Here is a 13,328-nt window from a genome sequence, read left to right as displayed (position 1 = left end):
ACCAGCATTTCAACGTTCTCATTGCTTTTGCACTTATCAAAAATGATGAGATTATTAATACTCTTGAGATAATTCAAAATTGGGAGCAGCTGGGTGGCTCAGTCGGTTGAGTATCTGACTTTGGCTCAGGTCATGATCTCACAGTGCATGAGTTCGAGCTTCATGTCGGGCTCTATGCTGATAGCTCATAGCTTAGAGCCTGCTTTGGGTTCTGTGTCTCCCTCTAGCTCTCTGCCCCTCCCCCACTCACAGTCTCTCTCTGTCTCTCAAAAATGAATAAACGTTAAAAAAAAAAGATAATTTGAAACTAAGCACAGACTCATGAAGCAGACAATGAAATGGACATAATGCCTGGGACTGAAGGGATGACTGTGACCATCAGCACCATCTGCTGGTACCATCAGATTTCACATCCTTTCTTTATCACAAGTTTTAGGTTCTGTTTTCAGTATACCAAAGCTCAAAGTTGGTTCTGGAGTACAGGAGTCAGAGCATAAATAATTTCAATTAGTTTAGCAACACCCAGTTAATAACTAGCCGATACTTCTACTGAAGTACTTCTATATGTCTAAAATATATGGTAAACTCTAAAAACTATTCACATATACCAGGAACCACATATAAAAATTCCTTTTAAGGTGAGTCAAGATTTGCTATTATTCCAAAGTGCTAAAATAATATGAAGAACTAATCAAGGCTTGCATAGAGCGAGTTCATTCTGATACAACTTACCCGTTCTACAAATCCACGAAATACAAGTTCAGTGTAGTAGACTGAAAACAGTATGATCCAAAGATATTTCCTTTATTGAAAAACAACCAGATTGTTGGCTCAAAAGTGATGACTTATGATGCCAATACCAGATGGAGACAGTCTCAGGATACTGTTGCCCCTCAGCATTCCCAGAGTGAAGATGAAGAGGCTTCTGGGAGAGGGTACCATCCCCCCCTCTGAAGCTTCCATATGATGCTATGTTCCAGGGAATATACTCTTTAATTATTCCTACTGTCACATAAGGAAGAGAGGAAAACTACCCCTACCTGCGTAATTTTTGCTTTCAAAGCACTTCCAAGTCCAATATATCATGTGACCTTCATTATCAATCCTATAAGGGAATCAGAGCAGGTACTGTCCCTTTACCAAAGAGGTAAGGTGACCTGTTAATAGATAGGAAAGCAGAGATTGAAACCCATGTCCTCTCCATGTCTACAGCTCACTTCTTCCATGGGGTGTCTCAGAGAGAATGCATGCAAGCCACTGCAGCCAGCTCCCATTCACTACATTACAGAGGCTTCTGCAGCTGCTGAAACTCTATGGGCGGAGTTAAAGCAACCTTATCTGCTTTATATCCCCTTTACTTAAAAGTAAAAACTGCCACAGAATATGGCTCTGCAAAATAAAGTGAAAACTTGAAAGCCAATGGCATCAGAAGGTAGTAGATATCCTGCAGACACTGAGTCAGAATGGTCCCTTCTAGTCAGTGCAGGCCTAACCAGATCTGGGAGTGGAGAGCATCTGTATTGACCAAAGGGTAGTGTGTGTGTGTGTGTGTGTGTGTGTGTCTGTGTGTGTGTGTGTGTCTGTGTCTGTGTGTCTGTGTGTACGTCTCTGTGTGTGTATTGTATGTATATACAAATTGCTGTTAAACTTAGAATTATGGCAATTCAAATTTATATAAGCAATTGGGTTATCAAAAGATACTATAGTAGCATCAGTATTACATGATTAAAAAGCCTATTTCCCCCAGAGACTATGTGTCCTATGAGAATTATTCTAATTGTATTCACTTTTAAAATTTGATTTGAGGGGCGCCTGAGTGGCTCAGTCAGTTGAGTGACTGACTCTTGATTTTGGCTCACGTCATGATCTTGTGATTCATGGGATCAAGCCTCACATCAGGCTCCATGCTAACAGTATGGAGCCTCCTTGGGATTCTCTCTTTCTCCCTCTCTCTCTGCTTCTCCCAAACTCATACCTGTGCGCACATGTCCTCTCTCTCTCAAAATAAATAAAATAAACTTAAAAAATGATTTGAAAAATAGTTTGTTCTGTCTTTTAATACTCACTGTGTTTAAAAGTATGGCTATGCAATTTATTAATTCCAAATAAACCAGAAAATGCCAATAAACAATATTTTTAGCATTCAATTTTTATGGTGAAGATGAAAATGATGAATTAAACAGGATAAAACCAAGAGTTTACTTTTGAAAACAAATTACTAGGTTAAGTAGTTAGCCATCCTGTTCTTACACCTGTTAAATCCATGGTATTCCTTAATGGATCCAAGCTCAGAATAATGAAGGCAAGGGCCATGCTAGGTTAATTCACTGATAGTTGAGGCCTCAGTAAACAGAACAGTGACTGGCACTTAGTAGGGCTCAATAAATATTTGGTGCATGAATGAACATACCATAAATTCACGAAGCACTTTCTCAATCATTAAAAAATATTCAGTCTAGTTTTAATATTAATCAAGAGAGACAATTAAAATTCTCTGAAAATCGATGGCCTATAACTCACCCATTTTGCTAACCAGGTCACTGGAATAATCAGATCATACTATTTCTAACCATTTTAAATAAAATTTCACCTTGATGATTATATAATATTAAGCATTTGAGCATACTGGGATATAGCTTTTTCTTTCTAAAATAATGAGAGAGGCAGATAATGAAACTGCTTTTCTAAAGTTATAAAGGAGAATAATATGGAGTGGAGATATCTTTCAAAGGACAACTGAACTAACAAGATGAAAAATGAGAAAATTAATTTTACTGTTGAAAATTTGGGACATGGTCCCTGTGGAATGATTTTACTGAAACATGAATCAGGACAACAGAGGCCCTTGGGAGTCTTTCCCTACTTTGCTAGGACTGTTCCTAGAAAAACCTATACACAGGGACTACTGCATAGCCTGACTTAAAAGTACAGCAGACTCTAATACTGTGTGTAATTTTATGGAACATCTTTAAATAATACATTGAGGTTTTTAAAAAAAATTTTTAATACAATTTGTTGTCAAATTGGCTAACATACAGTGTGTACAGTGTGCTCTTGGTTTTGGGGCTAGATTCTCATGGTTGTCTGAGTTTATTTTGTCCATATTAGAGTACTGAACTGTCATTCTGAATGAACATCTGTCCACTTCCATTGTATCTTCCCCCTATAACCCCTCACAGCAAACAGGAGAACTGGCAGGGACATCCTCAGAAAATGCAATGATGCAGAACCAATAGAGGTTGTTAGGGCAAAGCATTTTAGCTATGAAAGAATTTCAAAGGCCACCCTTACATTTTCACCAGGGACACACCTGATATATGTTCCATGAAAAACAAAATGAAGACAAGCAATGGAAATAAAGTAATTATTAAATATAAAGTATAAGGATAAAATAATAAAAGATTGTTAAGAGAACAAAGAGTCTTAAAAACATGATTGATATGGGAAGTCTTGACACAATGGAATATAGGAACCTAACTATAATATTTATATCATACATAAATCTATACATAACACTTCAATGTATATTGCGTCATTTGATTCTCATATCCAACCCAGCAATAGGCTATATCCACCATTTTTTAAAATGTTTTATTTATTTCTGAGAGAGAGAGAGGCAGCATGAGCAGGGGAGGGTCAGAGAAAGAGGGAGACACAGAATTTGAAGCAGGCTCTGAGCTGTAGGCACAGAGCCCGACATGGGGCTCGAACCCACGAACCATGAGATCGTGACCTGAGCCGAAGTCAGATGTTTAACCAACTGAGCCACCCAGGCACCCCTATGTCCGCCATTTTTAAAATTTTTTAATTTTTTAAAGTTTACTTATTTTGAGAGAGAGAGCATGCATGCAAGTGGGAGAGAGGGGAAGATAGAGAGGGGGGAAGAGAGAATCCCAAGCAGGCTCCCCGCTGTTAACACAGAGCTGGGCTCAACACGGGGCTCTTTCTGATGAACCATGAGATCATGACCTGAACAGAAATCAAGACCTGGTTGGTTGACTGAGCCAACCAGGTGCCCTATAACATACTATTTTTAAAAAACACAACAGTTTAAATGGCTTCTAAGGCCCTAGGATTTTATAATTCTATCTTATATAAAATGTTAATCTATACTCTACCATGAAATTCTACTACATTACATGGAAACCACTTGGGTAATTGTATAACTTTCAGATTAAGGCTCCACTCTTGAATTAATTAATAAAATGAACACAACAAATCCCTTGTCTGTTTTTGCCTAGCATACACAATACTTTATCTCTCACAAAAATAATATTACTTCTTGCATGTATACTAGAAGAGAATATACATCAAGGGAAACAGTTACTGGTTTGGGATTACCCTTCTTTTTTCTTCATATCTGTTAAAAAGAAAACCAGAGGCCCAAAATGGCATTCCCTAGCTTGAGACCTGAGTCAGTAACCAAGACTTAACACCTACCATAACTGCAATTTCACACCCCCAGAAAGCTAACCTTGAAGCAGGCAACATGGGAATTTCTTGGTCGGCTCTAGGAATTTTACTGATAGAGCATTTCCGTTCTCCTTAGGAGGGTGACCTTGTCTAAAACAATGGATTCTTTGCTAATAATTTCCTTTATCCACTCCCTCTCTACTTTCAAAAACCTTTTCTGTAGCCTTTTGGAGCTGCCTTCTACTTGCTGGATGGGATGTTGCCCAATTCATGAACCAATTAATAAAGCCAGTTAGGTCTTTAAAATTTGCCCAATTAGGGGAACCTGGGTGGCTCAGTTAGTTAAGCGTCCGACTTTGGCCCAGGTCTGATCTCACAGTTTATGAGTTGGAGCCCTGCCTCAAGCTCTGTGCTGACAGCTCAAAGCCTGGAGCCTGCTTCAGGTTTCTGTGTCTCCCTTTCTCTCTGCCTCTATTCCGCTCACTCACTCATTCTCTCTTGCAAAAATAAATATTAAAAATTTTTTAATTTGCTCAATTTTTAATTTAACACATCCAATTCAATACTCAAAATTCTAGCTTGCATTTCAGGAATACATTTTTCCCATTCTATTTACATTGAGGTTCCTTATTATAAGTGTGAACCCAGTTCCCATTTAGGGATTGGCAATGTCTGTTTGCATATAAGAGCAAGGCAATGCCAAAATGGTTCCCAAGCCCAGGCACAGGGCATTGAGTCTGGGGTGGGGTGCAGACCTCTCCACCCTGCCTATTCACCAAGCTTTCGTACTCCCCAATTAAAGCACATAAGGAACTGTGATCTAATACTACTGTTCATCTTTTACAAAATGCACAAGCCACATATAACCAAAACTTTGGCTGTTCTAGAAGTAGGACTTGGAGATGAATAAGGTCCAAAAAAACATATTCTTTTCTATTCTTTCAAAGAAGTGGTCTCGATCTTAGTATCTTGCTTCTGAATCTCTCCTTTATAAAGGGAAACAACCAAAATCCAGCTTTAGACAACTGCTGGTTTCTGAGTAGAGAACTTTAACTTTGGATTGGAAGGGATGTATGCAAGAAGGAGAACCTCAGTGGAAGGCTTTCATTATGTCTGAAAATAGTTTTACAGGTTGTTCCTTCACTGCTGTCTGCTAATGGGAACACAAAGCTTTGAGTTAGAATAACACTTAAAAATATAATCACCATGGTTTCAATGTCAAGTTTACAATCAAAATGTACATATTAGTAGCATGTTTTTATCAGATGGTACAGTAAAATGACAGATATAAAAACAAATATCAGAGCCTTGGAACAGTGTGCATGCACATGTGCATGTGTGCAAAGTAGAGGTAGAGAGGCAAGAGGTGTCATCTCTAACTCTGTTTCTTCAAAGATATGAAGAGGAGAAATCTTGCTCAAGCAAGACCTTTTTTTTTTTTTTGGAATGCTTTGAATCCCAGATATTTGTGTTCTAATTTTTTAAATCTTTTGTTTTACAGTGTGGTCTACTCTGAAGGCCATTTCTACAAAAATAATAAGTGATTCTCTAGAACAAAATCTTGTAGATTTTATCTACAAGTGAGCAGATATAGTTTTATTCAAGGTCTCTCTTAGGGACAAGGACAGTCAGTCTACAGATTAATGAGTTCCCTGCCCCTACAAATGACATATAAACAGAGAAACACAAAGGGGCTTGTCTTTGAATTAGCATACTCTGGTATTCTCCCAACCACATTCACACCTGTTCTGTAGCCCCCCAAATTCTCTTGCACAAGAGTGGGGAAAACACTGACTGCATCCAGAGGGCTGTCCAAATCCAGGGTCCCTACGAATCTCCATTCAGCTGTGGAGTACTCCAGTTCTCACCCAAACTACCCACGGAGAAGGGGCCTCACACTGTGCATCATCTGTCGTTTTCTCTGGCTTATATTAACTCCCAGTCAGACTTGTCTTTGCCTGGGAATGGCATCTGCTTCCCAACCTCCATGTCTCAGAACCTGGCTGGGTGACAGCTAAATCCTAATATTTATCATCACCTCCAGTTCAGTGATAGGCACCCAGTAACACAAAGTGTTCGCTGTGATCCACTGAGAACCACAACACTGTCACTAAATACAAAGCAGGACATCATTTCTGAGTTTCCCAAGCGCTATCGCCACTGCCAAAAATAGGAATGGGGCAGGTATTTTGTAGAGGGCAATAGCTTTTCAGAAAAAGATCCAGCTGTAATCCACACATTACTTCAGCCTCCTCTTCCAAATGCACAAACCTCTGAGGCTCCCGTGGCCTCCAACTCTTCATCTGAAAAATGAAAAGGATCAAGGCTGGGCCTATGATAACAAGAACATCTTATAATGAAAGACTTCAGGGGACAATTCTTGCTCCTTCCATCAGATGATATTGGACAAACATCCTCATGTTTATAAATTTTCTCAGCTTCCTTTGTAAAGAAACCGTGTTGCTAATTTAACCCCTACTTTAGACCGGGACTTGATTCCTTACAGGATTCTGCCCCAAGTCGCAGCGCTGCCTCTGAGGACTTAAGCCTCCATTCCCAGACTTGAGGGCTTTCCCTGCGCCAGCGGTCCGGTTTTCACAGTACCTGGTACTGATTCGGGCAATCTTACTTTTGGCCATTTGTTAAAATGAAAATTTTAAATCAACCTAAGTATATTCTTTAAAACAAAATTCATGAAGATTATTTGAGTGTGTAGAAAACTGCTCTGAGACTGGACTCCAAGTTTTCTAAACCCTTAAGTGGGGGTCAAACAACTCTTCTCAAAACCCCCAAACTTGCTTCTCATGACTCTAAGGGTGAAACAAATTCTTCACCATTAGAATTGGGGCAGATCTTTCATTATTCTACAAGAGACCTTCTTGGATGACTCCAACTGCTAATGAAGATATAAAAGAAATCATTGTTGGGGCACCTGGGTGGCTCAGTTGGTTGAGCATCTGACTTTTAATTTTGGCTCAGGTCATGACCCCAGGGTCATAGGATCATGCCCTACTTTAGGCTTTGCACTGAGTGTGAAGCCTGTTTAAGATTCTCTCTCTCTCTCTCTCTCTCTCTCTCTCTCTCTCTCTCCCCCTCTGCCCCTCACACACACACTCTCTCTCTCTCAACAAAATAAAATACATTTTAAAAAATAATTTTAAAATAAAGTAAATTGTTGTTATATTGGTACAAAACAATCCAAAAGCAAACCTATACATTGGGCTGTTAAGTGTTCTGGTCCCATGGAGGGAAGGGTACAATTCTCTACATACTTTATTTGTGAGAAGATTAGCTATTTCCCAGCAGGGCCAAAAGATAGAATTTTGAGTCAGGTAGAGGGCTGTGGAGAAAAGCTCAGAATAGGATTGCCAATTGACTGAGAAAGACAAAATTTGTACCTCAATTCTGGAATTGAGACTGGATTAACCTCAGCCTCGCACTACTGGACTTGAATCTCACATTCTGTTTGAATCTAAAAGTAAAGACCCCATGGTGAGGCTTATCCATTAAAACTGTATGGAAATCTTCCTTAAATCTATAGTGGCACAAAAAATATTCTACTTCAGGTCATGCTTATGGGTGTTGTTTAGGATACTGAATGTTTAGAGGTGGAAAAACTTATGAGGAATCATCTCACCAAACATTCCATCTCCACAAGCTAACTCCTATGGCCAGCAGTCTAAATAAGCATGAAAGGAGTTCTTTCTAAAGCTTCCAGATAAGAACCCACATCAGCCCAAACCTTGATTTCTGCCTTTTAAGACCCTCAACAAAGAACCTAACCAAGCCATGTCAGAATTCTGACTAAAAGAGCTGTCATATAACAAACAGGTATTACTTTAAGCCATTTGGTTTACAGTAATTTACTATGGCAGCATTAGAAAATGAACACAAGGCCAGCCTGATTCCTCTTCCATAATATGGACTATCAGCACCTCAAATGCACCTTCCAAGTCCCAGCCAAGTACTTTATCCCACACAGGCTGCCCTCCTCCCTGTGTCCCCGCACATGATGCTTCCCATTTTCTCACCACAGACATTCTGCATTTCCCCCCAACCTCAGGCCTACCCCCATCCCTGCTCTCTACAAACCAGTCAAGTCCTTGCCTCTCACCCAGCTGGAACTTGATTATGTCGTGCCTTATTCAGTATTAGGTGCTTTTAATCTTTCCTCCAACTCCTGAAGGATGAAGACCTTGTCCTGTGCCTCCTTTGTGTCTCCATAATGCCCATCATTGCACTTATTGGACCCTTGGTAAGTATTTGCTAAGAGAAACACTGATTCAATCCATCTAGCCAAACCATGCAAGGTCTTCACCCACCCAGCTTGAACATAGGACACTTGCACTGCGGAGGCAGGGCTTAGAGTATTTCTGGTTCAAACAACCCCTTGGATTTGTTCTGGGATTTGAAATTTTTCAAGAATTCCCAATTATTTCATGTAATTTTCACATACACATACACACACACATACACACACACACGAGATAAACAAGGCAGGTTATTTTTAATCCCCAGTTTTTGCAGTTGAGAAAACAGAGGCTCCAAAAGGTTGGGAGATTTGCCTAGCCAGCAAATTTGCCTAGTGATAAACCCTGCCCCACAGACTCAATGCTGTCACAGTGTAGGGTAGAGACGCCACATTGAAAATCTCAGAAACAGCTGAGAGAGAAGCAAGCATGGCAGAGCTGTGAGCTCTGGAAACCACCACTGTCATCAGTTAGACCATCGCAGGGTTTCCGGGCAGTTTGGTTTAATCGTGTTTGTTTCTCTACTACTTCTTCTGTCCTTCCTCTTTCTCTTTCTCCACGTTTTCTCATAGAAAAAGATTTTCTGTTTAATTTTAAAGCTAACAACATGTGGGTTTTCTAAAGCATTCCTGCTTTAGGGGAAAAACGCCAAAAACTCTAATCCCAACAGCATGATCATTACGATGCTACAGATGTGAATACCTTCCCTGGGGCAGGATGGGATGGCTGGAGCTCTAGCTCTGAGTTACAGCACCTGGTTTATGGCCCCAGCTCTATCTCTAATCATGCTTTGGGAGGCCACTGCCCACGGTTTGCCCACTCCAAGAACGAGAACATGTTTCACATTTATGTTTATTGTGAGAATACAGTGAAACAGTGAATCTAAGTCTTTTGACAGCTATACAAGGCTATACACATTTTAAATGTCAGACTCCTCACTTCAACCACTATCACCCCAATTACTACTACTAAGGCAAATCTGCCTGTTTTGCTAAAGAATATCCTAGGCTCCTGGCTATGATGTTAGGATGTTATATTTTCTTCCATTGAAACTGGCCGTGGCATTTATTTAAGCTGATTTCATCTTATTCAAAATATTACTGCTAAACAGGGAGGATAATGAAGGAATACCTGTGGCATTTACCCCAAGTCCTACACAGGACTTGGGTCCCTGACTACATGTTTGCCTTGACTCTTTCATAAGATAATCAGAGCAGAGTTGAAAAACTTTGGCTGATACAAATGCAGAAATACAGTCTAATATAATGCCTCAGTACAAATGTAAGGGGTCACTATTAACCAAAAGAACTACTTCCCATATGACTCTATACAAAAGCTTCTACAGTGCTCAATGCATATCAATATGTAGGTTGAATTTAACTTTCTCCCATTCTCCATAGCCCTCCAGAGAGTTTAAATAAGACCAGTAAGGGGTGCTTCAGATTAGGTCTGGAGTTCACAGATGATGATCTGTCCCATGGAAACGCATTACAAACCTAACAAGGCCATTTTACTTTACTAAATCTATAGTTTGTTTTCCTTGAATATGGTTTATAATTCTAGAAGACTGATTGCTCTTTTTTTTTTTTAAATATTTTTATTTATTTCTGGGAGAGAGAGAGAGACAGCGTGAGCAGCGGAGGGTCAGAGAGAGGGAGACACAGACTCTGAAATAGGCTCCAGGCTCTGAGCTGGCAGTCAGCACAGAGCCCGATGCAGGGCTCGAACCCACGAACGGCAAGATCATGACCTAAGCGAAAGTCGGATGCTTAACCAACTAAGCCACCCAGGCACCCCAAAGACTGATTGCTCTTTAAACCTGTCCATGGTTATTCATAAGCTTCATGATCACTAACTTCAATAAAAATTGCTTGATAATTTTTCTTTTTATAATAAATTTTAGGCTGTATGTAGATGATGAAAGTTTACAAATATGACAATATCTTTCTATATATTAGGGTTAAAATAAATTATGGGTGAAATTTGGAAATCTTTACTGTGCAAGCCTGAATTGCATTTTGGAAACATGTTGGATGACTCCCAAAGCTCTCGCCTTGGTTTCTCACCAGAGTTCTTGTCTGAAGGAGCAGATCTGGGGAAGATGATGAATTCTGTTTTAAATACATCAAGGTTGTGATGAGGATTAAAGTAGATAAACAAAAACAAGGCTTTCTGTGATTTAGGGGCAAACCACTTAATCTCTCTGAGCATTAGTCTTTTCATCTGTACCAAAGAAATACTTGGATTGTCAACTTCACAGGAGTATTGTGAAATGAAAAGACTATATGAGAGAAAGCTATGTAAGCTCCAAGTCAAATTATATATACTTTTTTTATTATGTATAAAATCAACTTATATTCACCGCTACTGCCTCAAGTGGGATGTGAAATCCTTGATATCTCTAAACTAGACTCTTCTTCTCCATTAAAACCAGCTTCTCCTCCACATGTTCATGTTTATGCTTGTAACACCCCCATTATCCCAGGCATCTGATCTGGGTTGTGTCAGAAAGCTGGTCCCCCACGTACTGTGATCCATGAATGAGCCTTCAAAATGTAACTATCCAACTGTTCTTGAAAAAAAAGGGTCAAAACACAAAGTTGTCCCAGAGACCCTGTCTTGCCTGGCCTTGCTCACCCTGTCGCTCAGTTGTACGCTCCCCTGTGTCCCTTCTGCACTCCAGACGCACAGCTTTCTTTGGTTTCTCCAAAGCCCCCTGTTCCCCCAGCTATGCAGCCTCATACTGTCCCTTTGCTGGAACTGCCAGCCGCAGCCATCCTCAGTGATCACATCCAGCTCCGTGTCCTCTGCAAAGCCACCCTGCACTTCCTGCTATCACTCAAGTTCTAGTATAATGGGGGTGCACAGAAACATATCCTTTTCTTGGGATGATCACTTATTACCTTTTGAAATGATGTGTTACATGAAGTCTCTCTGCTTCCTCAACTATAAAGTTTACTCAGCAGTTCATTCATTCAACTTCATTCTAAAGTTCAGCAGTGATTCTGTTCTTACTCCTACATTGTAATCTCAATACCTAGCACATATGGGTACTTTTTAAATGAATGAGTAAATCAGTCAATCTTGAGATCTCCTATCACTGTGTTTGTGTGTGTGTGTATTACATGTGTATATAAAATATAATCCCTAGAATATTAATGACCTGGTAAAAAAAATAATAGTCATGGTATTTATTTTAACTTCTATTTTTTTTTTGAAGAGAGGGCAGACATTTTATTTTATTTATTTATTTATTTATTTTTGAGTCAAAATATCTATATATATCTATATATATATATATCTCAACTATGAGACCTCGGGCAAATGGAATAGCCATATCTAACCTCAGGTTCCTCACCTGTAAAATGGACAAATACAGAAACAGTCTCTATGTCATACTGTCATTTTGAGGATTAAATGAGATGCTCAGCGGTGTGCTTTACCACTGTGTGGCACCCAGCAGAGGGGATCCGTCACGAGTGACAGCTCAGAGAGGTCAAGAGCACACACAACTAGTGTCCTAGAGTTGGGGACCTGAGCAGAAGTCAAACAACTGTAGATCCCTTGTTAATTCTCAGTTTAATTAAATTCCTGGCAAAGGAAGGTACTTCATAATATCGTTTTATTGTTCTTCCAAACTATAATCTAAGTAGCCAATGATGTCTGAGCTTTTTAAACGAACAGAGACATGAGAGAATTCAGAGCAATTCTGATTATAAAGTCCTGTTGTACTGAGGAAATAGCAGTCCCCACAGTCATAGGCAGAACCTAGGAGGCCAGTGAGGCACTGAAGTGCAGTCCTCAACCCAAAGGGGAAGACTCAGTAGAGAATAATCTACCTCACAAATGTGCCAGTGTTCTAGGGCTGGGATCAGTCAGCCACAGCCTGTGCGCCAGACCTGACCCTGTTAGCTAAGGAAGGTTTTACTGGAACAGAGCCATACTTATTTGTTTGTGTACAGTTGTGACAAAGACCGTATGGTCTACAAGCCTCAAGTATTTACCATCTGGGCCTTCACACAAAAAAACTGCTAATCCCTCTTATAGAAGACATGGAAACAGGGAAAAATAAACCATGAAAATACCTTAAAATGCAAAATTTTATTCCCAGAGTTCCTTCTTCACACCTTCAGTCCCATGAAAAAGGGATGCCTTACCTTTTTTGTGAAGTAGCTGGTGAGCCAAATTCCCCAAAATGAAATGAACATCAGGGCCTTCCACTTGGGAGGGATTTTTCCCAGAAACGTCTGAGATCCTGATGTTCAACTACATTCATCTCAGTGGTTCCAATATCTTTCACTCCCCTGGTTATGAAATTCTGCATGTTTACAGATATGAAAGACTCACTGGAATTTTCTCTTCTTCAAGGGGTGGTACCAGTCTAGAGCCTTTCCCCAGATCCTCCTCTTCCGCTGCTTTCTTAGAGACATTCTGAGTCTCCCGGGTATCTGGTGCTTGCAGATCATAGTACTGTGATTTCGTTTTCAAGTTATTGGCAAATTCTTTGGGCTCAGTTTTTCTGAAGAGAAACAAATGTGGAATTATCAAAACATTCTCTAACATGGATAGCTTTTCCAAAGCAGACGCCTACATTCAAATTATGTGAAAAACAGTAATAGACACCATTTACCAAGCCCTTTGCTAGTATTTTAAAAACATTAACTT

At 39.8% G+C, this 13,328-nt stretch overlaps 1 protein-coding gene across 1 annotated transcript in view; it reads right to left on the bottom strand.

Moving 5' to 3' along the window:
* Positions 1-13,328, bottom strand: part of SH2D4A (SH2 domain containing 4A) — a 60,953-nt gene that overhangs the window by 30,050 nt on the left and 17,575 nt on the right. The window contains exon 5 of the mRNA XM_077773122.1: positions 13,011-13,182. Coding sequence (XP_077629248.1) covers positions 13,011-13,182 — 172 coding nt within the window. The remainder of the gene's footprint in view (positions 1-13,010; positions 13,183-13,328) is intronic.

This window comes from Crocuta crocuta, unplaced genomic scaffold (assembly GCF_008692635.1).
Source record: "Crocuta crocuta isolate KB4526 unplaced genomic scaffold, BGI_CrCroc_1.0 scaffold177, whole genome shotgun sequence".
NCBI lineage: Eukaryota > Metazoa > Chordata > Mammalia > Carnivora > Hyaenidae > Crocuta > Crocuta crocuta.
This window is presented reverse-complemented; position numbering and strand designations above follow the sequence as displayed.